General features: G+C 39.4%; 2 protein-coding genes across 7 annotated transcripts in view; one reads left to right on the top strand and one right to left on the bottom strand.

Annotated features, from left to right (window-relative positions):
- The window catches only part of fnbp1l (formin binding protein 1-like), an 88,992-nt gene extending 83,144 nt beyond the window's left edge, over positions 1–5,848 (top strand). Inside the window, exons 13-15 of one of the 2 annotated variants that reach the window (XM_062999033.1) lie at positions 142–284; positions 1,456–1,614; positions 4,481–5,848. In XM_062999033.1, the coding sequence (XP_062855103.1) occupies positions 142–284; positions 1,456–1,614; positions 4,481–4,488 (310 nt within the window). In that variant the 3' untranslated portion in view covers positions 4,489–5,848. Of the gene's footprint in view, positions 1–141; positions 285–1,455; positions 2,146–4,480 lie in introns of those variants that run through there. The other variant, XM_062999032.1, reaches the window with a different exon arrangement.
- Positions 5,849–8,046: 2,198 nt separating this feature from the next.
- Positions 8,047–25,501, bottom strand: part of bcar3 (BCAR3 adaptor protein, NSP family member) — a 120,482-nt gene continuing 103,027 nt past the window's right edge. For all 5 annotated transcript variants that reach the window (XM_062999027.1, XM_062999029.1, XM_062999028.1 and 2 more), the window contains 8 exons: positions 21,176–21,615; positions 18,539–18,639; positions 16,292–17,010; positions 13,847–13,962; positions 13,580–13,751; positions 13,375–13,486; positions 12,102–12,308; positions 8,047–8,699 (listed from right to left, as the gene is read on the bottom strand). In XM_062999027.1, the coding sequence (XP_062855097.1) occupies positions 8,524–8,699; positions 12,102–12,308; positions 13,375–13,486; positions 13,580–13,751; positions 13,847–13,962; positions 16,292–17,010; positions 18,539–18,639; positions 21,176–21,615 (2,043 nt within the window). In that variant the 3' untranslated portion in view covers positions 8,047–8,523. The remainder of the gene's footprint in view (positions 8,700–12,101; positions 12,309–13,374; positions 13,487–13,579; positions 13,752–13,846; positions 13,963–16,291; positions 17,011–18,538; positions 18,640–21,175; positions 21,616–25,501) is intronic.

Below are 25,501 nucleotides of genomic sequence, written 5' to 3'. Positions count from 1 at the left end.
TCATCAACAACAATAAATTCCCACTTTAAATATATGACGTGCTGCAGCCTCACTCGGTCACTCCATTCATCAGCAGTGCAGCTGTTTGTTGTGTCGGTCTAACACTAAAGTAATTCTAATGGTTTTCTCTGTGTGTTTCAGTCCTGAGGGTAGCTACACAGATGATCACAGCCAGGAACACAGGACACTTCCAGAGCCCGAACGCCATGACTTTGATGATGAGTTTGATGATGATGATCCCCTTCCTGCTATCGGGCACTGCAAAGCACTCTACTCTTTTGATGGTACAAAGCTAAAACCTGCAGTATTCATGGTTCTTTCATAATAAACACCCATACCATGATTAGACCACAAAACTACCATATCCAGATGCAGCATTAGCCACTCTAAAATCACCCACTCATACTTACTAGGGAAACTCCCTCCAATGTGTGAGACTCTCCACTGTCCATCAAACATATTCTAACAGACTGCCCCAGATACGTACAAACTCGACGTGTGCTGACAATGCCAACGATTATAAAAGAAACTTTTGAATGTAAACATGTCTAGAAAGTTCTTGCTTTTTCTTTTAACCAAACAGGACAACAAACATACATTTAATAATCAACACCATCGATTGACTAATGAATTTACTAACCTTGAAATCTGATCAACTTCCTTCCTGCCATGAACATTACCACTTTGTATACATGGCATTAAACCTACAAACAAACAATCATGGTTCTATAAGATTATTAGAAAGTTATGACTCTTATCTGTATACAGGTCCAATAGACACACAGCTAAAGACCATCACAAGGACTAGACTAAAACTATTAAAGGAAGTTCCAAACCTTGTCATAAATCTCTTGTCAGTTAACATGGCATTAAACATGCAAATAAACGGCTGCTCAGGTGGCGAAGCGTTAAAACACACGCTAGAACACCAGAGCTGGGATCTCAAATACTTCGTATCGAGTCTCAGGTCTCAGAGCAGCCACATGAACAACGATTGGCCTGTTGTTCATATAGGGGTGGGATATTAAGCCGGATAGGGACACTCTCATAACCAATGCATCTACGACCTCTGCAGGCAGATTGATGGCGCCTGCACGGAGACGGGGGAAAGAGTGCACTGATCAGGGTGTGTCTCTCCGTACACAGTGCTGATCTGCATTGCATTCGTCAAAGTGTAGGTGACGAAATGCATACGGCTGCTGCCCATGTGTCGGAGGGGGGTGTGGGTTAGCTTTGTTCTCCTCAATCAGAGCCGGGGTCGGCATTGGTGGAACAATTTGGCAATTGGACATGCTAAAAAGTTGGGAGAATAAAAGGGAGAAACTGCATAAACAAAATATTAAAAAAAACATCCAAATAAACAAACAAACATCATCTAAAATGTTAAATGTTTGTATACTTGACCACAGAATGACCTGAGAAGCCAATCGTGCTTGTTTTTTGTTGTGTTTGCAGGTTCTAACGAGGGGACGCTGATCATGAAGGAAGAAGAGATCTTGTACATCATAGAAGAGGATAAAGGAGACGGCTGGACGAGAGTTCGTAAGCAGAGCGGCGAGGAGGGATACGTGCCCACGTCCTACGTGGAGATTACGCTGGAGAAACACAGCAAAGGTGCGGTCACCTACATTTGACCTACTTCATCCATGACATCACATCTGTGACAACCTTTACGAGTGTTGTTGTGTCATGGCACTGGCAGCCCACAGCAGCAGGACGATCTGCATCATACTCTGTTCACTGTGTGAGCCACGGACAATCAAACATAAACACACACACACACACCGGTTTAAGTAACCTTGACTGTTGTATGTTACTTTTCTTTGAACATTTGCCTTCTTCTTGTCTTTATAAAGTGTTTCATGAATTCTAACATCTGTCACATAGAGATTTTGATGGTCTTCATGCCTCACACTGGAGAAACCTCTCAGTCAGCACTACTGACAGTGGAACATCATATTTATTTTGCATCCAACTGCTCTTTGCATTTTCTAAAGTGATTTTTACTTAATTCTAAACAAATTCTTTTAAAATAGACCTGAAGCTCTCTGTATGTACAAGTTTTTGTAAAGTTTTAAATGGTAACACCTAAGGAGAGGAACAGATTTGAAGCCGCAGGGCAGGGGAGTGTATATACTTGCCACACTACTATACATATACCTACACATGGCACCAAAGATAGTGTTCACATACAGGCCTGGTTGCTTTCATGCATTTAGAGTATAAACGCACTACCCACAAGAGGGCAGAATCCTAAATAAAAATACTGGAGAAGAAACAATGCGACAATAGTAAGTGCTGGATGCTGGGGCATTGTAGCATAGCTGGTAAGGAAAAAGCAGACTACTAGGGAAATACAAAGTACCACCTTCAGATGCTAACCCCAGATTAGAAATTAAACGTCCTCACCAGCAGAAAAAACGTCAGACTACCTCCCAAACCATATCAAATTTACATTTATAGTAGACGCAATGTATCAATTTAATTTTAACATTCAGTTTAGTACATAGTATGTTGTTTGGGACACAGCATCTTTATTGTTGTAGGCCGTGTATACGTCTGTAGTTTTGACAGTTGTGCAAAGGCAAAAAAATCTGCAGTTTTTTGTAAATATTTTAGCTATCGTGGTTTAGAACGAAATGATTAGAGATTTAACTGGAGTTTTACAGTCTGTTTTTGACAAAGACTTCACAGCATGTTATACTGTGTGGAGCTTACATTCATTTATTTGTTTATTTATCTATTTTTTAAGAATGCCCACAAACAAAGCAATCAGTTGCATTAAAACAACTTTATGTAAGTCTATAACAATATACATCAAGTAATGTAACTAATAAATAATTATGCAATATAACACAATATAATATAATACACTTCACCCATTCTAATCATTGGCAGTTCCCCTTTTTCAATCTGCATCCTTTCACTGGGCAGCTTCCAGTCTCACTGAGATCTGCACCATGTATGGAAATACACGCTATGAACTATGAATATGCCGCAACTAGTCGCAAACACCTCAACCAGACAGAAGAGGTTGCAATTGTACAGCGACAATTAAGCCTAGTTGACCTCCCTTCCTCCAGCACAGCCAGTTGTGCCTGTTTGGGTGCCAGGCTAGGTCGATAGAATCAACTGGCATTTAAACTCAAGGGCTTGAGTTGCCGGCAGTAGTGGGCTAGCTCATTTGAGTTCTGCACCACCCGACTGCTCATTTTGCATTGATATATTTAAAACAGTAACTGCTGAGGATTTAAATGTGGTTTGATCTACTAATTAACTGTCTCAAATGTTATTCATTCATTAAGTAAATCAAAAGTGTCAGAGCAAAAACATTAGGATCTACTCAAAGTTGAATTATTTACACACAACTGTGCATGGGCTAAAACACTATGGTGAGTAAACTTGCAGTATGCACAGAGCCTAGCTAAAAGTAAAGTGCAAACCCCTAGCATTGAAATCATTTTAAGAATACATGCGCTTCCTTCATTTATCCAGCACAGCTTTAGGGTTTTGAGACCCTGTTTCAAATAACAGTTTGGGTTCTGATCTCAGAGGTGCTATCGGCTGGCCAGCTGCCTACCCAGCTATGATTGGCTATGTCTGGTGGACTGTCGCCTCACAGCAAGAAGGTCCTGGGTTTGATCCCCAGGTGGGGCAGTCCGCGTCCTTTCTGTGTGGAGTTTGCATGTTCTCCCCGTGTCTGCGTGGTTTTCTGCTGGGTGCTCCGGTTTCCTCCCACAGTCCAAAGACATGCAAGTGAGGTGAACTGGAGACAGCAAATGGTCCATGACTGTGTTCGATATAACCTTGAGAAGTGATGAACCTTGTGTGATGAATAACTACCGTTCCTGTCATAAATGTAACCAAAAGTGTGAAACATGACGTTAAAATCCTAATAAACAAACAAACAAACAAACAAATGTCTGGTGGGTGACCAAAGCCCTGGGATGGATTAGCACCCTGTCCAGGCTATTCTTGTTTTGCGTCCAGTGTTTCTCCAATCAGGCCATTATATGCTTGGGTTTTAAATCATATAATATGTACTAAATAGTTTCATCTTGTCACACAGGTGTCCTATGGGTAGTGTACTAGCCTAATACAGTGTACTACTTGTTATAGTAACCCATAATTTTGTCCTACTATTAATGAGGAAGTTTTGTTACTTTTCTGCCCTCCAGTGGATACAGCTTTTAATTCTCTTGACACACGAGGTACACACACACACACACACACACACCCACACGCACGAGTTCTGCTGGGATCAAAGCTACATACACATGCCTATGTGTTAAAAAGGATACACCCTTATTTCTGCTGACTTTAGTCCACACATTTTTAATTGGTTTTTAATGTGGTCTGTGTAGATTTAAATTATTCTGATTTATAAGACGGGATCCGCAGTATGTTTGGCATTCAGTCCTATCTAGCTGGCTTTGTTCTGTTTAAATGACGGTTCTCTTTTCTCTCTCTGTGGCTGCAGGTTCCTGAGTGGATGAGTGGGGCTCTGGTGTTGGTGGAGGGGACACGCTGCTCTGGGGCTATTAATAGGTAGTGCAGGGGGTTTCAGACTAAAAGACTAAAACTGAGGAAAGAAACGGGATATAGTGAGGGCAGGTTGCATGTGTGCATGCTGACTCTCATTTCCATTAACATCATGTTTCCTGTTACAGCAAAGCTTGTCGTATAGATAGAAATGGACGTGGGGTTGGGGGTGGGGTATAAAGCGAGGGATCGGCAGCATGGTAGAAACGGTAGAAACCCAAAGAGCTGTGCTAACCTGACGCATTTATCCTAAACTGTGCCTGGCTTCTAACACTTTGCCTTGTTGCACTCCATTCCAGTGCTGTCTTGGGAACTTAGGTCTTCCCATAGCTTGCCTTAACATGCATGATGTGAACATGCCACTCCCTATTTCGGGGCTGACCAATCAGCCCTCGTTTGGATGTAACCACTTGTCTGTGTCTAATCCTTTGTCACGCCACTTCTGTGATGTCTTGTCATTGTTGTGTATGTATTTTTTTGTTCATTTTGTCTTCATGCTCCAGCTTCTCCATCATAAATCATGCATCATGCATCATGTAAAACGCTAAACTGAGCATGAACAAACCAGAGTAGAAGCAGGGTGGGACCACAGTAGCCGCATCACCAATTCCCAACATGAGCCGAACCAAGCATGGCTCTCAGTACCAGCTGGGATCGGCGAGGGGCGACACATCACCATATACAGCTGACCAAAGGCTGGACGATCCTCTGATATCCAAGCAACACTCCGATGTTACTTACAGCCAAACACTTTTTATTACTCGGTTCTCCACCAGCTTGCAATATTAAATTGAAGAACATGCTGTGAACACGTTATAGCTTCTTTATGAGCGTCCGCATTATCAAACGTCCGTCTCTCTGTGTGTGTATGTAAATGTTTTATGCATATATTAAACAGTGTGTGCTTACATATGTACGTATGCACATGTATATATCTAGCTAGGTTTTCTTACTGATTTGTAAGTATTAACAACTTTTCTTTCGTACTGAATGTGTTTTTATTGTCTTTTATAGGGTTTTTAATCGAACAGTTTCTCTTTCAAGGATCACATGGTTATCTCTTTGTAATCAATACTTCTTTTCATCTGAACACTATTCTGCATAGGACTCTGGTCTTAACCGATGCACTTTTTTACCCTGTTTTATTTGAATTTGAACAGAAATGAGTAAATGTATGAATGATGTTTGGTCTGTCTGCTACTTTTTGTATAAATATATTGTACAGCCAGATAACAGTGACCACTATTCTTAATTGGTTGATCGAGTAAGAGCAAACCAGAAATAAATGATGAACCTCTGTCTCATATTTTGTGTGTATTTCTGTGTATAATAAGAAACTATAATTTATCAGTATTCTGCTTGTTTGGTGTGAATTCAAATCATTTAGATATACTTTTACATTTATGCCATTTAGCAGGCATCTTTGTTCAAAGTGACTGAATGCAATTGGAACAATAGAGGGTTAAGGGTCTTGCTCAGGGTCCCAACAGTTGCTGCTTGGTGGTGATGGGGCTTTAACCGCAATCTTCTGACAAGAACAGTCTTAACCTACCTCGCAGCCATAAAAATAAAGATAAAAATATAAAATGGACCAAAATATAAAGACAGATACATAATACCTATTGTTGCCATTAAATTTACATTACATTTACATTTTCAGCATTTAGCAGATGCCTTTATCCAAAGCGACTTACAGTACTGTGACAGTATAGAGTCTGAGCAATTGAGGGTTAAGGGCTTTGCGCAAGGGCCCAACAGTGGCAACCCGGCAGTGGGGTGGGGCTTGAACCGGTGATCTTCTGATTACTAGTCCAGCACCTTAACCGCTAGGCTGCAACTGGCCTTAAATGTCACAAATGTGTTAAACATGGCATTAAAACTGCAATCTTCTGATTAATAGCCCAGTACCTTAACAGCTAAATGGCTCAAAGTGTGTGGACATCTGACCGTGAGTCTGTTGGGCACCCTAAACTATAGTCCTAAAACTATAATCATTAAATCTAGTTTAGTGTGGCTTTTCTGAAAAAGGAATAAAAGTTTTGCTCCAAAATTACTACCTTACATGTACACAAACACACAAACTAAAAAAAAGTATTAGCATTTTCTTCTTGTGTGTAAATGCTAACATTTTTAGACTGCTATACGATATAATAACCAAAAGTTATTTGAACATTTTTACTAATTAAGTGTGGATGTTTTAGCCACATACATTGCCAACAGTTGTTTATGATATATACTGATCAGTCATAACATTAAAACCACCTCCTTGTTTCTACACTCACTGTCCATTTTATCAGCTCCACTTACCATATACAAGCACTTTGTAGTTCTACAATTACTGACTGTAGTCCATCTATTTCTCTACATACTTTTTTAGCCTGCTTTCACCCTGTTCTTCAATACTCAGGACCACCACAGAGACGGTATTATTTAGGTGGTGGATGATTCTCAGCACTGCAGTGACACTGACATGGTGGTGGTGTGTTAGTGTGTGTTGTGCTGGTATGAGTGGATCAGACACAGCATCGCTGCTTGAGTTTTTAAATACCGTGTCCACTCACTGTCCACTAGACACTCCTACCTAGTTGGTTCACCTTGTAGATGTAAAGTCAGAGACGATCGCTCATCTATTGCTGCTGTTTGAGTTGGTCATCTTATAAACTTCATCAGAGGTCACAGGACGCTGCCCATGGGGCGCTGTTGGCTGGATATTTTTGGTTGGTGAACTGGACTATTCTCAGTCCAGCAGTGACAGTGAGGTGTTTACAAACTCCAGCAGTGCTGTAGTCCTGTGAGAGTCTTGATCATTGAAGAACAGCATGAAAGGGGGCTAACAAAGCATGCAGAGAAACAGATGGACTACAGTCAGTAATTGTAGAACTAAGTGCTTTTATATGTTAAGTGGAGCTGATAAAATGGACAGTGAGTGTAGAAACAAGGAGGTGGTTTTAATGTTATAGCTGATCAGTGTATGGTTATATAATATAGTATGATTGACCTCAACCCCACTGGACACCTCTAGCAACAAAAACATGTACACAAACGGATCCTGTCAAGCTCATCCCTAAGGACTGGAGTTTCTTTACAATGGATTCTTAACCAGGTCTTTATGGATCTTGCTTTGTGCTGTAGGGCGCAGTCATGTTAAAACACAAGAGGGTCACTGAGTTTAAAGCACAGAATTTGATAAAAGTTTTTCCACACTACTCAGATTATTTAATGGTTATTTAATGTTAATTTGGATAATAGCCTCCCTCACTATGGAGTACATAGTTTCATAATCAGTAGGAATGCTAAAGTTAACCTGTCAATATGTTGTATTTTAACTGTATAAATATAAAATGTGATTGATTTATGGGCAGCTGGGGTGTTGGTACAGCACCGCTCCAGGGTCCTGATGACTTGTTTGAACTTCTATTTTAATTACCTTAATTTTAATTAAAGTCGTCAAGCAGTTATGAATAGAAACACTAACAGAACACAAACATGTCTTTGTTTAGTTAGCTCTTTTATTTAGACATTTATCTGTACATTTCTTGCAACATATAAAGATATTAAAATCGTTTTACTATTTACACATTAATGACATTAACGAATAAACTATATTACATGATTAGCATCCACATGCTTACCTTAATAACAACTATGTACACCAGTTTCCATGTGGGATCTTTTCATTTCAACACAGTTTCACACTTATTACCTTACAATTCTAGAACCATAAACCAGACGACTGTTATTGTCCTCATATGAAATACTCATACACATCATTTTGCATTTCTTTCAAAAATATCTGATCCTTCACAGTCCAAATTTCAGAAGTCTTCAACTTCTTTGCTGTTTATCATAACTTTTTGCATATGCTTGTTTTTTAAAGAGCCAATGTACCACAGCACTTGTAAAAAATACACAGCAGTACAGAGTACAGCAGTTTCAATGTCTTTCTGTGCAGCTCTTTAAAGTGACCTGTGTCTGCTTTTCTCACAGTTCTGTGTGTTTGACGGGAGGTTCTAGTTTTTTGGACAGTGCGGTCAGGATGAGTTTGAACTTGTCGTGTCGTTCTGTCTGGTTGACGCCGGCCCCTCGGCTGCCCCAGAGCAGGCGTAACTGGAAATCAGTCTTTAGGATCTCCAACATGTCCTCATCAGGACTGAAGTCTGAAAAAAAAAAAAACATAATATTAGAAACCTGTCATAAATAACTACATATTTATGTAAAAAAAAAAAAAAAGCCTTGTGGTATATGAAGGGTATTATAAGGGTATTATAATTCATGTTTCACAGTTGTTTTGTGGTCATTAACTCAAATAATTAAAGTGTGTAATAGGCTTTTATGTTTAATATCAAACGAATGTTGAATGTAAAATCAACTTAATGCTGGTGTATTCAGAGTGGAGTCTCATGTTGGTATAATGAGTATTTTATAGTGCTGTTCGTAGAGTTCCACATGGGTTTCCAAAAAAATACAGGTGTTTCCACTTGCTACTATTATTATATTAATAATATTTACACACTTCTTTAAAAAAAAAAAAAAAAAAACTCTAAAATATGTCTAAATGTCCACTATACAAAGACAACTTTTTAAAATTTATTTTAAAATTGCCCTTTTGCCAAAAAAAAAAAAAAAAAAAAAAAAAAAAAATCAGTGTCATGGTCACTGAGAAACCACTTAGTTTTTCCTCATTTCTCAATTTTAATGGTGTTTAAGGGGGGAACCTCTACATTCTTTTGAAAATGTTTAATGTTGTTAATTACTGAACCATAAAAACCTGGCTGAATTTGAATTTTACCACTGGTTGTTTAGCAGTGTTTTGTATGTCTTTAGTGAACCATAAGAATCTGTCTAGAATTTAATTAAGCTATGGGTTGGTTAGTAGTGTTTCAAAGTGTTAAGTGAACCATAAAAACCTAGGTGGATTTAAAATAAACCTCCATTTGGTTGGTTAGTAGTGCTTTGGTGTGTTTTAGTGAACCATAAAAACCTGTCTGGATTTGAATTAAATCACTGGTTGGTTAGTAGTGTTTCAGTAAGTCATAAGAAACTGGCTGGATTTAGATTTAACCACTGGTTGGTAACTGTTGTTTTGGTGTGTTTTAGTGAACCATACAAATCTGTCTGGAATTGAATTAAACCACAGGTTGGTTTCTAGCTGGATTTGATGTAAACTACTGCTGGATTAGTAGTAGGGCTGGGTATCGCCACTAATTTCCTGGATCGATTCGATTCCGATTCACAAGGTCCCGATTCGATTCGATCTTCGATTTTCGATTCGATTCAATTTCGATTCAACACATTTAGGCATATTTGAGTTACATTAACAGGTTTTGTTTAAATATGTACAGATGTTCAGAGAACGAATGTGATAATTGTACAAAGAACACTTATTATTAAAAATATTTGTGTATTTTGTTTACATAAATAATTAATCCAAAAGAGAAAACAGTCACATTCATTTTTTATTATTATTTTATATGTCTGACACACTACAACATTGTAAATGTAATGTAAACATACACCTGGCTGTTGAACAGCTTATGCCAAGTTTACACTACACGACACTCTGATTAACACCTGGTCGCTGTAATGTTCACACTACACGACTGATCGGCAATGGGGGGTTTTTACACTACACCATCTATCACCAGGGAGAATCACAGGTGAGCTTCAAATCATTTTTGAAAACTACGTTTTGTCACGAAAACACACATGAGAAGTGATGAAAGGTTTAATGATACCACGTCCAAACATGCACATCAACAAGTAGCGAGAGATCAAAGTTTGTGCGCTGATGAAATAAATGAATCTGAGTGGATTTGGCAACACGAGCAGCATGGCTTGTTCTATAGTGAGTTGGAGGTTAATAAATATTTTGTTTTGTAGAGAACGATCAGGTCAGAAATACTGTAAAACTCGCGTGTGCTGATGTATTCTGATAGAAACTATATTGCGCTCCACCACCTGTTTACAACCTCTCCCCTGTGTTTCCCCTCGCTGTTTCTCACATTGATTGAGAGCCGAGTTTTGATCGCAGAGCGAACACCGAGTTCCTCCCGAATCCAGCACCGACCCGTCGCCAAGCGAAAATCAGTGCAAAAAGTTGTGTAGTGGTCATAACTTGAGCTTCTGCCATGCTAAACTGATGTGCAGGTCAGATCTCGTTGCATGAAAAAACACTGGCTGGTCACGCGAAATTAAAGGGGGTAACAGATTTCCGTGTGCACTGTAAAAAGGGGCGTATTTAAAAGATCGATCTTGCGTTTATATGAATCGATATCGGATCGTTCAAATAAAGATCGATTCGAATCGAGAAATCTATTTTTATAAACCCACCCCTAGTTAGTAGTGTTCTGTTGTGTTTAGTAAACCATAAGAACATGGCTGGATTTATATTAAACCACTAGTTGGTTGGTTAGTAGTGTTCGGTGCATTTAGTAAACCATAAGAAACTGTCTAGATTTGAATTAAAACACTGATTGTTTTTAAGTGTTTCAGTGTGTTTAGTAAACCATAAGAATCTAGATAGATTTGAATTAAACTACTGGTTTAGTTAGTTGTGTTCTGGTGTGTTTTAGTGAACTATAAGAACCTGACTGGATTTGAATTAAATCACTGGTTGGTTTGTAGTGTCTCGGTGTGTTTATTAAACCATAAGAACCTGACTGGATTTGAATTAAATCACTGGTTGGTTTGTAGTGTCTCGGTGTGTTTATTAAACCATAAGAACCTGACTGGATTTGAATTAAATCACTGGTTGGTTTGTAGTGTCTCTGTGTCTTTATTAAACCATAAGAACCTGACTGGATTTGAATGAAACCACTGATTGGTTAGTGTTGTTTTCGTTTGTTTTAGTGAACTATAAGAACCTGGTTGGATTTAAATGTAACTACTGGTTGGTTGTTTAGTTGTAGTTACATTTAAATCCAACCAGGTTCTTATAGTTCCTGTGGTTCACATTTAGTGAACCACAGGATCTTGGCTGGCTTTGAATTAAACCACTTGTTGGTTAGTAGTGTTTCAATGCATTTAGTGAACCATAAGAACCTGACTGGATTTACATGTAACCACTGGTTGGTTGTTTAGATGTGCTTCTGTGTGTTCAGTGAACCACAGGATCCTGGCAGGCTTTGAATTAAACCACTTGTTGGTTAGTAGTGTTTTGGTGTGTTTTAGTGAACTATAAGAACCTGGTTGCCAGTGATAGCTTAGTGGTTAAGGTACTGGACTAGTAAACAGAAGGTTGCCGGTTCAAGCCCCGGCACCACCAAGTTGCCACTGTTGGGTCCCTGAGCAAGGCCCTTAACCCTCAATTGCTCATTGTGTTCTGCTCACTGTGTAAGTCGCTTTGGATAAAAGCATCTGCTAAATGCTGAAAATGTAAATGGTTGAATTTAAATGTAAACATTGGTTGGTTGTTTAGCTGTGTTTCTGTGTGTTTCGTGAAGCACAGGATCCTGGCTGGCTTTGAATTAAACCACTTGTTGGTTAGTAGTGTTTTGGTGTGTTTTAGTGAACTATTAGAACCTGACTGAGTTTAAATGTAAACATTGGTTGGTTGCTACCTTGTAGGACACGTTGCGCGTTGTAGGTATAAGTATCAGCGTTGCGTGCAACAGCTCGAGCCTCATCTAGATGGCGCAGCATGATCTCACATCCGTCGTCACTGCTCTCCCAGAGCTCCATGCCCTCAAAAGTAACTGTGGGTCTTTCCATCAGGGTGAGGAGAGGTATCAACAGTGGAATGGTGGTGCTGCTCAGTGGAACTTCCGCTGTAGAGACAGAGAGAGCTGTTAGTAATCACATCATCAAATAACATTATATTCATAGAAATACTTCTGTGTGTCCGGTCTGAATTATGGGCCGTCACCACAAACTGCTGTCTGTACTCATAGTGCAAGTCTAAGGGGCAGTTGTTCAGGAAATAAACATGAAATCTTTAGTCAAAGTCTGATTAAATGTTACTGTAAATGGATTTATCAACACATCTTACTATTTCATTTTCTTGTTTTACCACTGCTGTATTCAGGTTAGGTTTGTGGTAGGACCGGTTTTCCGTTTCACTGGACCCAATTCCGTTAACATATCCAAACAGGACCCCAATTTTTTGCAGGGACTCTGCCACCCCTCTCAGACACAGCCAATCATGTCTGTATGTAGGAGCTCGACCGACCAATAGCACCACTGGAGATTCAAACCCTGCGTCCCAGCATCAGTATCCTAGTAATTTACCACCGTGCCTCCCAAGCACCCTCAAGATATAACAGAAAGTATAGTCAGTCATATAATTGGTCTGTTGGAGTTGGGAGTTGTTGCTGAACCACATCATGCCTAATTTACATAAAATTTAGGCTTAATTCAGTGTTGCTTTGTCTCACTGTCACTTGAATTGTGGTGTAGAGTACCAAAGCATACCTCTACATCAACAAAAGAATGGCTTTACCAGAAGAATATCAAAGTTTGTGCCTTGCTGATAGACTTCTACTCAAAAGAGACTAAATGCTTTCATCAAACCAAAAAGTGCTTCAACAAAGTATTGGTATATGTTAGTCGTTGTATTATTGTAATAAAAAAAATTGCCCCCCTAAAAGGAAAAGGTTCTAAAATTCTTAATCCTGGTCTATTTTTTACATCACAAAACCTGCCATTGTAACAGGGGTGTGTAGACTTTTTATATCCACTGTAGGTTAAGACCTTGATGTTAATCATTTAATCCATTTACTATGGTAAATTTTGAGTCAAGAGAATTTTTTTATTTAACCACAAGTGCTGTATATATTTAGGATAAACAGAGTATTAAAAGTGCTAAAAGAACGCAGTGGATGCTTAAAAGCTTACCGCTTCCTTCGTACAGGCCTTTATAGAATGGTTTAAGAGATTTTTCATAAAGTATAGCCGTCTGTGTGTAATTCCTTCGTAAGGCTGTCCACGTGTGATCCAGTCTGGTGATCTGTGAGCAAAAACACCAAAATGACTTCAGCCTGTTTCCTGCAGTCATACCACACAACACGTACCTCAGTTCTTTCCAAAGTGTGGGTGCTACCTGAGGCATGTCCAGTGCTTTCATTATGGACGAGAAGGCGTAAAGGTCTCCCATGGAGTCTTTCAGTTCCAGAGTGACCAGAATGATACGGTTTAATGTGGCTGCTCTTTCTTCCAGGCTTCCTGTACACCCCAGGATGTCCACCGCAACTCCAATCGCCATGGTGTTATGCCTATGGTACATGATATAGTAAGCAAGGTAAGGTAATAAAGGTTTTTTCCCTTGACTGGTGGGTGAATTATTAGTGTGTGATGGAGTGTTATATACCTTTCCATGAGATCCTGACGGAGTTGTTTTCCATGTGGAAGGGTTACTAGCTCAAGACCAGAAGTCACACCCATTAGATATTTCATTTCCTCTGATACATTTAGGGTCCTGGCAACCTGGCAAGTACACACACAATGTTTAACACTGTATGTTTTTGTGTGTAAAGCAAAGAAGACACATTCATTCATTGTCTGTTTTACCACCGCTTTATCATTTTCAGGGTTGCGGTGGGTACAATTCACACCCCAGACCGTTGCCACTTCAACACAAGGCAAACACACTCATACCTAGGGGTACTCTAGTATTTCTAATTAACCTGACTGCATGTTTTTGGACTGTGGGAGAAAACCAGCGTCTCTGGAGGAAACCCACACAGACACAGAGAGAACAGGCAAACTCCACACAGAAAGGACCCAGACCGCTCCACCTAGAGTCAAACCCAGGTCCTTCTTGCTGTGAGGCGACAGTACTACCCATTAAGCCACTATGCTGCTCAATCTTTTGCCAGTCCTTGTCTGGCACTCACACTGTGCAACCATGTTGCAACCATTAAAGACAGGAAAAACCAGTCTTTACTGCTAATGTCAGAATAACTGGAAATAACACCACATGAAAATATTCATTAACGAACTATTGCAATCAGTTTATGGGTGTGGCTTTGAACAGGTGTGGGGATGTTTTGTCCTTAGGCATTTCATTAAAGGAATTATTTCAGATCCCCAGTGCTGCAACATTATGAGACTTCTTCTGTCATTAAAATATCATTAAAAAAATGTGTTTCTCTTTTTGCATTTTGTCCCCAAATGTCATCCCAATCTAGTCATATCTAATTACCCAGATTTGTACTATCACCTCTACTGCTGCAGACCTCCACTCCTGATCTGGGGGAGCAGCAACTGTCACATGTCCCCTCTGACACGTGTGCAGTACCTACTGCTTCTTTTCACCTGCATGTGGCGAGTTTATATGCCGCTCAGTATCGCTAATGGATAGTCACGTACTGATCTATATTATCCCTCATCGCATAGTGCAGACACCATCAATCAGCCAAAGAGGCCGCAATTGCAGCAAGTATGAGGAATCCTCTCCAGCAATCCCACTCACAGAGAATCCAATCGTTCTCTGTATAGGTTTGTATAGTGTCAAAGCCGCCCATGGCTGTGCAATGGCATAACTGGTGAGCAAAATCCTGCACTTTTAAAGACACTTACATATATACTGTTGAGGAATCCAAAATCTAAATTTAAATTAGTGATAGGAATTTATTCTGCTTATCCACCAAGATGTTTTCCTGCACTCCCCAAAGCTAATCTTTGTAGTACCTATGTAGTTAGGTTTCAAAAAAATAAGTGGTCAGCATCAATGATTTATTCATTTTCACCACCAGCTTCACTCTGTGGTGAATTTAGCACTACCTGGACACTCGGGGTTCAGGAAATCACAATGCATAAGCACTGCCTGTTTTAGTTCATGAAACACCTACTATGGTCTTAGACAGAAATGTGATGTATGTAGCTACATCTAGGTGCATCTCTGTAAAAGGGTCCCTGCTGAGTCTGGTTTCTCTCAAGGTTTCTTCCTGTAATTTTAAGGGAGTTTATCCTTGCCACTGTCGCCCTTGGCTTGCTCAATAGGGGTTTTTTGTCTGTTGGTCCTGGATTCTGTAAAGTTGCTTTGAGACATGTCTATTGTAAAAAGCGCTATATAAATAAATTTGACTTGACTTGACTCGTTAGGCATGGCAATTCCACTGTCTCCAAACGAAAATTCTTCAAACAGGTAGTAAAAAACTACCCAACTCCCCCACTGAATAATTACAAACACTCTCTGAGGAGAATAAGGAACATTATTGAAAATAATTCCCACCAGAATCAACTGCACTCCTACCATCAGGAAAGCATTTTAGGCTGCTTCACAGCTTCTTTCACTCGATAATTTAATCAACAACTCTGTTAATTCCAATACTCTGTCAACCACCATTAAAATGTCTATATTATAATTTTTTTATTTGCTCAAAATTGCTATCCTGTTTGATTTACACTATATGTGCAGTTTCACCATATTTACTGTATCTATTTTTTACACTGTTTATTCATCCTATAGTTATCCTAGAGTTGTATCTAATCCAATCAATTATAATCTGGAGACGCTAATTGGCTGTTGGAGTTATAAAACATAAAATACAATTACTATATTTAATACTTCATGAGCTCCTGAAAAATAAGTAGCTGTTATTTAAATAAAACAGAGACCATAAAATGTACCTTCTTGTCATATTAGCAAAGTCCAAATGAATGTAAGTAAGTTTATGGTCAAACAACCCTTATGTCAATGAATTTTACATCATTTCATCACTAAATCTACCCAGATACATCTGTAAAACCAAAATGTCAATGCTTTAAGTGCTTTAGCCTCACAGTGTAAAACCTGTATTTTTAAGCATACCTTACAGTCCGCTTGCAGGATGTGCTTGGCGATGGTCTTGGGGTCCTTACTGACCAACAGTTCCTTGGCCTTCTTCAGCACAGACATCTCCAGTGGTTTATTTTCTGATGGCAGGAGCCTAAACTCCAAATCTCCCGGTCTGAACGCCGATACAATCTCAAACACAGGCTTCTGACATCCCAGAACCTTCTTTACGTCAGCACCCTTTCGGATTCCTGGCTGCTGCTCTTCATTTTCCTCATCGCTGCTGTTGTCCAAGGCCGCGATAGCGTGATGATATGAGCTGCGATCCAGCTTCATGCTTCTGTCGCTTATCGTTTTATTATCTTCGACTTTTAGCCTGTCCACATAGCCATTACTGGTGCTGATCTCTGAATTTAAAGTACTATGTGGGCTGAGTCTGCAATAGCTAAGCTCTGGGCTACCAGGTGTGGTTAACTGCTGTGTAGAGGGGCAATGCTTCTGGGGCACAACAGGAGGTACTGAAGTGGCGAGAGGTAAATGAGGGAACCTCATAGATGGCACTTTGTTTGGTTTAGGGGGTGGTTTGGGACAGAGCTGACTGTCGGAACCTCGGATTGCCTCGCCTGGCTGCATCTCATAGGGCATCCGGCGAGTAACCGTAGGGCTAAGTACTGGCTCGCTGCCTGTTCTAAACACGGGAGATCTGGGGCACGATTGCGCCTCCATATGGAGAGTTTGGGCCTGCGGTCTTGATCCTGGAAGCAAAAAGGAGGTATGAATGATTTATAATGGATTTGCATATTTATTATCTGACAGCCTTATACAGATCCACTAAACTGACTGTAGAGAGACAGATCCAGTAGTCTTTTTGCATACATCTTTAATAATTTAGCACAGCTGGGCTCATGGACATAAGTCTTATTCTTCTATTTAAAAAAATTACTTCACACTATGTACCATTTATTTTATTTTCTCATCAATCTGGCCCAGGTTACCAGGCTGCATTTTTAAAGCATGACACAGCTGTACTTTCTAACAGTAACCATTAATCAGAATCAGAATGACTTTATTTTGCCAGGTATGTTACACATACAAGGAATTTGTTTTGGTGATACACATAATAATAGACATAACAGTACATACACCAATCAGCCATAACATTAAAACCACCTCCTTGTTTCTACACACATTGTCCATGTTATCAGCTTCACTTAGCATGTAGAAGCACTTTGTAGTTCTACAATTACTGACTGCAGTCTATCTGTTTCTCAGCATGCTTTGTTTCACCCTTTCATGCTGTTTTTCAATGGTCAGGACCCTCACAGGACCACCACAGAGTAGGTATTATTTCGGTGGTGGATCATTCTCAGCACTGCAGTGACACTGACATGGTGGTGGTGTGTTAGTGTGTGTTGTGCTGGTGAGTGGATAAGACACAGCAGTGCTGATGGAGTTTTAAACACCTCCCTGTCACTGCTGGACTGAGAATAGTCCACCAACCCAAAATATCCAGCCAACAGCGCCCCGTGACCACTGATGAAGGTCTAGAAGATGACCAACTCAAACAGCAGCAATAGATGAGCGATCGCCTCTGACTTTACATCTACAAGGTGGACCAACTAGGTAGGAGTGTCTAATAGAGTGGACAGTGAGTGGACACGGCATTTTAAAACTCCAGCAGCGCTGCTGTGTCTGATCCACTCATACCAGCAAAAAAACACTAACAACCATCACGTCAGTGTCACTGCAGTGCTGAAAATCATCCACCACCTAAATAATACCTGTTCTGTGGTGGTCCTGTGGGGGTCCTGACCATTAAAGAACAGGGTGAAAGTAGGCTAGAAAAGTATGTAGAGAAACAGATTGACTACAGTCAGTAATTGTAGAACTACAGAGTGCTTCTATAAGGTAAGTGGAGCTGATAAAATTGACAGTGAGTGTAGAAACAAGGAGGTGGTTTTAATGTTATGGCTGATCAGTGTACAATACACATGTATGACTTTTCTTCTGCTTCATTCCTTCATTCTGATTCACCCTGCATCTACTTCCCTGATAAACCCTTCCAATCACGTCTCATGTCTGATTACTGACAACTCAAAGTGAGTTTTCTAGGTAAAAAGGCTCCACAATGACTTTGAAAACGACTTTGTTCTGCTGTACAGAGGCAAAGAAAAAGCACACTGGGAAATAACTGGCTTTCAAGGCTGTCAGAGCAGCATAGCATCACAGGAGAAGTGTGACAGCGTGTCAAATGAGAATGAAAGCGCATGGAAGCGCGCTCACCGAGTGGAAGAAAGCTCTCCGACTGATGGGTCTTCAGCGGCCGTCTCCTCTCCTGAATGTGGTTCAGACACGCCGGGTGGCTCCCACACTTGTCTCTGTTGCTGTGAAAGGAGAAGGATAGGTCACTTAGTCTCCTGTCTGAAAGGAAAAGACGTATCACTAGTGCCGTTTGCTGTGAAGAACATTGGAAATTGCTTCCCTGCAGTAATTTTCTACTGAGTGTATCGTGTGTAGAATGAAAGCTTGTAATTTTGGGGTATTTTTTAGTGTTGGTTTGTTTTGCATTTCCTTCTATTCAGCTACACATGCATGCATGGGTGACTCCTCCTTAACCACAGAGAGGGTTTTTGTACACATGTACTTTTCTTTGCCGGTGTTACTTGAAAGTGTGTTTTCATTTTGTACAATAAATTACATAGATAGCTCAAACATTGCGGTCATGTACGTTAACAATCATGTACTGGGCAGACGCTTTTATTAAATCCACGTAACTCATGATTAAGTGCTTTTCTCAAGGGTCTAACTGTGGCTGCCTGGTGGTGGTGGGGCTTAAACTTTTGACCTTCTGATTAAAAGCCTTAACTGCTGAGCCACCACTGACTTAACAATATAGAGTAAAATGGGGATTCCCAAACGGTTTTGGCCCCAAATCTACAAACTTTTCAGCTGTTTGCAATAAACCAAACAAGAACAAGTTAAATAGCTGAACACAACTGAAAACAAGTGGTTTCTCCTTATTCAACACTATTGTTCTAATGACTTACACTGATCAGCCATAACATTAAAACCACCTCCTTGTTTCTACACTCACTGTTCATTTTATCAGCTCCACTTACCATATAGGAGCACTTTGTAGTTCTACAATTACTGACTGTAGTCCATCTGTTTCTCTACATGCTTTTTTAGCCTGCTTTCACCCTGTTTTTCAATGATCAGGACCTCCATAGGACCACCACATAGCAGGTATTATTTAGGTGGTGGATCATTCTCAGCACTGCAGTGACAATGACATGGTGGTGGTGTGTTAGTGTGTGTTGTGCTGGTATGAGTGGATAAGACACAGCAGTGCTGATGGAGTTTTTAAACACCTCACTGTCACTGCTATACTGAGAATAGTCCACCAACCAAAAAAATATCCAGCCAACAGCGCCCTGTGGGCAGCGTCCTATGACCACTGAAACAGCAGCGATAGATGAGCGATGATCTCTAACTTATATGTACAAGGTGGACCAACTAGGTAGGAGTGTCTAATAGAGTGGACAGTGAGTGGACACGGTATTTAAAAACTCCAGCAGCGCTGGACTCAGACTCGACTCGGACTTGTTTCAAATGACTTGGACTCGACTCGTGACTCGCAAAAAATGACTTGTATACAACAAAAGTCAGCAGCATGTGTTAACATTAGTTACGCGTGACAATTATATATATTATATAACCTGCAACGCACGCAATGGGTAAATGTTCCAGCCAGCTTCCGTCATAGTGATGAAGCGTCGCTCCCTACTCCCTCCTTTGGATTGAAATCTCACTTAAAATGGTGGAATACCCTACGTAGTGCACTTCACTGGAACAGCTGGTGTGAATGAAACGCTCCTACATATTGGCGCTAATGGTTGGAAGAACCGCTTTCTGAAACAATCAGACCTTCTTATTTTAATTTTTAGTAAGAAATGCTGTTATCTGTATTTATTTAGTTTGCAGCGTCACACAGATGATGTGTCAATGAAACGCTTGATTGGCTTTCTACCGGGAAAAGTTTGGAGGTTTTTAATTATAAGCACATTTACAAAATAACGGATTATACTCCTAATACGACAACACACGGTTATAAATTTAATAGCATCTGGAAGTACAGAAGTTAAGGTAAGCATTGTTATGGATTTTTTTTTTGCTGTGTTTTGGATTTTGGCCGCTGTGCCATAATTTATCGCGCACTTTTGTTTTGCAATGAAAACAACGTATCAGTTTAAGCTTTTAACTGGTACCTAGGAAAGTAAAGGCACCAAGTAAAACAGCAAAATACAGTTGCTAATCTGTTGTTTTTTATCTGAACTTACATATTATTTGTTTCTACGCTACATTTCAAATATATGTTTTGTGTAGATTATATTGACTCGTGACTTGACTCAGACTCTAGCCTAAAGACTCATGACTTGACTCGGACTCGTATTTTGTGACTTGTGAACATCTCTGCTATATGCCTCTTGGCGACCCTGCTCTGTAACTTTATGTGGTCTGTGCTGTGGTTCCTAAATGCTTCCACTTTTTTATAATACCACTCACGGTTAATCATAAAATATCTACAAGGAAGAAATTTCATAAACAAACTTGTTGCAAAGGTGGCATCTTATTACAGTGATTTCATACAATGGGGCTAAATTAAACACCTGAGTTCAATGATTAAGAGGTGTGCCCCAATAACTTTGTCCATATTACACTTAAAGTAGCCAGTCCACACACTTTATTTATTTAGCAAGCACTTGCTAAAAGAGTCTTTACCTTTACTGTGTTTGTGAGTCGATGTTGTTGGTTTTTATTATACACTAATTTTATTTATTTGAATTATCTTACAGATTTGGTTATGAGAACAGATATGACTGTGACGCAGGTGACATTACGTTGTTAATCGTTCCTCACCTCAGGAGATTCCCACGACCAAGGGTGTGATCTGCAACTTGTCCGTTCATGATATTCAAGCTGAGTCGTTTGGAGTTCTGGTTCTTCCTCTCTCTGTGGCCAGACTCTGCACGCAGAGTTCCGACTCCATACTTCTCCTCCAAGCACCTTAAAGGTAATGTCCTGTTAATGGGCTGGAATATGATGGCTCCCACTACTTCAGATACCGGCTCACGGTTGCCCACGTAGTATCTTACTAAAGCAGGGATGCTGTCAAAACCTTCCTTCTCAAACAGGTACTGTACACGTGAGTAGGCTTCGTTCATCACCACCACCCGCTTGTTGATTTTGAAGTGCTGGGGACTGTTCTTCCACTGGCACGTCAGGACATAGTTGCCTGGACTTGAGAGTGAATCACGGATTAGAAAGTCACCATCTCGCTGGACCATGCTCTCCGCTACCTGATAAACAAGATAAAACATTTTTAATAATTTTCTTATTGTTGGCTTTTAAGACACAAACATGCTTTTTAAACAGTCATACAAACTCCTACCTACAGTGAAGGCTTGCCCAAAACAAAGTTGTTTAATTCAGTGCACTTAGTTCTTCTCAATACTAAAATTGTACGCTCTATTATCATATTTTTGTTTTAAGTCTAATCTGCTAAATTATAGAGCCCTATGAATTAAAACAATGTAACTGTCCATTTACTAACATAACACCCTAAAGCTTCTTTTAATGAGTGTAAAACCACATTTCTAAACAGCTTGTGTTGCCGGTTCAAATAATCATGTGTACACAAGTCAAAGAAACCATTGTGTCTGATTTGTTCATTGGTTAAACACATTATTTACATTCATTTAATGTTCATGCTTTGGTTTGCAGAAAATTACTTAAAAATCATGCTTTATTGTAATGACAGTGTTCAGCATCAGGTGCAGCAAAAGTGAGTTAGTCCTGAACTAGTGCTAAACTTCTTGGCAGGGATACTGTACACCAGCAGACATCTGCCGTGGACCAAGCTGTCCAAGGTAGATCCTGATTTATGGTACCCTTTTTACAGTTATGTGGTCCCTCTTGACAGTCAGAATGATGCTTTGCAAGGTGATGGGACCTGAACACGTGGAAATGTGACTTTCTGGACCACAAGCATTTTAAATCTCTGCCCACATCTGTAATAGTTGGTTAATAGAATGAATGTAGGTGAGGCTTTAATATTCCACATGCTGCTAGCTTACATTATCTGTATATTACTGTATATAGCCATCAGTATGTTACCATATATTGTGTACCTCTGCTTATATGTACATACATACATTGGTCACTGAATACTGTAGATACATACATGCACACGTCCATACATTTTCTATATATTGCCTGTATATAGTCTTAAAGTTCGTATATTTTTGTGTTTAATGTTCTTGTGCATTGTCTGCAACTTGTACATTGCTTGTATACTGTATTTATACTAGAGAGATAGCATCAGCCAGAACCAAATTCCTTGTGTGTATCCACATACTTGGCCAATAAATCTGATTCTGATTTAATTGATGCACCACTTATGAGATTAGTTTGTGTATGAGCACATTAAAACAGAGACAGTGTCCCAAACCACATACTACTGTACTAATTAGTATACACAATAAGCAGTCAGTAGTGTAAATATACTAAAATACTACTGAATACAGTAGGAGGCACTTTGAGACAGATAGTCTGATTTGAGGAAAGACTAGTTTATGTGTACTAAGCAATGAAACTTAATTTCCTGGTATTGGGATGACCCAGTAAAAACAAGCAACTTGTTTTCAAAGGTTAGCGATGGACATTTTTATCATCTTCTGAGTAGTACAATGCAACTCTGATCATTTAATTTTGTTTATGCCCACATAACCTGTATTTAGTCTATTCATGTATTACGTTATGTATTTTTGGTCAGGCTACAAGGAACAGCATCACATGGCAGTATCTGGTAAAACTCAAGACTGCTTCCCAAAAATCTTGCCACAAAATAGAATAAATGATGTCTAATTCCATTGTTTACAACCGAATGTAAAAGGTAATTTGTTGGTCTATACATAGTGTCTATTCAGAATTGTTTAATCAGGGTCAAAGAAAGCAATGTTTTGTTACTTTATTAACACTGCATTGCTTTGGTAGCTTACTTTCCAGATGAATTTCTTTTGCAGGTTGCTACCTTCCCAAAGCAATGCAACATTAACATGAGGGTAGGAATAATTTCCTTACTGATTTGGGGATTTCTACTTTTCCATAACAACCCACATAAGATTTCCAGGAAGTTCCCTTCAATGCCCAAATCAATAAAGAAATAACATTATTAATCGATACATGTGACCTGTTGTTTACAGAACAAGCCACAGAATCAATAGTTGCCTGGCTTTACATTTTTCATTTCTTTGATCACTCTCATCTGGGTAGGTCAGGCTAGTTCCTGTTAAAAGCTGCTTGGTGGTAAATATAAATCAAAGTTCAGATCATGTGCTGCTGTTGGTTTACAAGCCCTCATATACTGTACTTACTGACTTACACAGAACAGTTTGTATTGGTTTCTTTGTATAGGGCACTGAAGGTCCTTCAAAACATTTGTTTATACTTTAAAACCTTAAAGGTGGTTTGTGTTTACTGGTAATGTAAGTAGCTTGGTGGTTGTTTGTAAGCTGGTGTTTACCAATTTAAGGTAGGTTATGTGTGATAACTTGGCTGCATCCAAAGCTTTATACTGTGCACTACATAGTGAGTAGAAGATACTTACATCATTTGTAGGGCATTATTTATTTTAAGCATTTCTGTTGTTTTAGATAAGAGAAGTGCCAAATGATTAGCATAAATGAGCCACATTTCTGTGGCTAAATCTGAAATACAATTCCATTCAACTGCTACAGTGGAGTGGGTAATTTAGGATTTGGCATGTGTGTATAATAAAGTTGATTGCTTTGTTGTGATTTAATTGTTTAAAAATGCCACACATTTCACTTTTTTAATATACAGTAGACCCTTGAGTTACGAACAGTTTACCATACAAACATTTCGGGTTACGAACGACCTTTTTCAACTTAACGTACGAACAAATTTCGGATTACAAACAGAAATTCGCAAAATACGTGACGTCACGAACAAGTTGACTCCAACCGTCTCTCTCTCTATATATATACAGTGAGCGAACATTCGGACAGCGGACAGTGTTTTTCCGGTGTTTTCTTTATATTTTGTAAAATTCAATATTAAAATGTCCCCAAAGAAGGTGTAGAGGAAGCGTAGTGGTGAAAAAATTAAAAAAATCACTATTTGTTGTGTTGTATCATTATTCCTGCCAGTAGCTGTCACAGTGTATCAGACAGAGGGGACAGTGAGTGAGAGAGAAAAAGGAATTTGGCTCAGTAAAGTATACTTTCTTTCATGCAATTACACCTACAAAATACAACACTATTGAAATAAAGAAGGAAATAATAGAGAAATATTTCTAGTTATTGTTGTTTCTGGTAGATACATTTTATATAAAAAGAAGGAAATTCATTATGATGTATGGTACAGCACATGTACTGTACTGAAATGTAATGTATGTGTTTTATGTACAGTACTACTGTGTATTGTTGTTTATTATTGTTTATTACAGTATTATCTATGTTTTTGGACTGTGGGAGGAAACCGGAGCTCCCGGAGGAAACCCACGCAGACATGGGAAGAACAGAAAGGGGGAGAACTCCACACAGAAAAGACCCGGACCGCCCCGCCTGGGGATCGAACCCAGGTCCTGATTGCTGTGAGGCGACACTGCTACCCACCGAGCCACCGTGCCACCCTAATTCAAATACTAATACTATCAAATACTGATTTTAGCATGTAACATTATCTCACCAAGCAAGTTAGTCCTGCTTTTACAGTAAGAATACAGTCTGTATGATGTTAATACATACATTTACATCATAGCTTAATTACACCAAACAATTACCCTTTATTATTTTAGCTATCTTTTAAAATAACAGTGCTTATTAAAGATTTTTGCTACTCTACCCACCTCTGGCCTTGGTACATGTGTGTTTAATGTGTAAGCTCTCTTGAGATAAATGATATTTCGTGTTCAGTGAGCTGGATGTAATTAGAATGCTGAATGATGGATTGTTAGTTTCATGGTTCATAAACCAGCTGTGCAAAACCACATGGGCACTTTGTCCCAACCTGCCATGTTGCTTATCTGTCAGCCATGGATGGCAGCTTTGAGTGCGACCTTTCTTTAAGTCTATTGTGAAAATGTATGACATGATGTTCACAACCACAACAGCTCATTGTATCTTGTAGCACCATTGTGTGCTTTTATTTTAGATGTGGCTC

This window comes from Trichomycterus rosablanca, chromosome 7 (assembly GCF_030014385.1).
Source record: "Trichomycterus rosablanca isolate fTriRos1 chromosome 7, fTriRos1.hap1, whole genome shotgun sequence".
NCBI lineage: Eukaryota > Metazoa > Chordata > Actinopteri > Siluriformes > Trichomycteridae > Trichomycterus > Trichomycterus rosablanca.
This window is presented reverse-complemented; position numbering and strand designations above follow the sequence as displayed.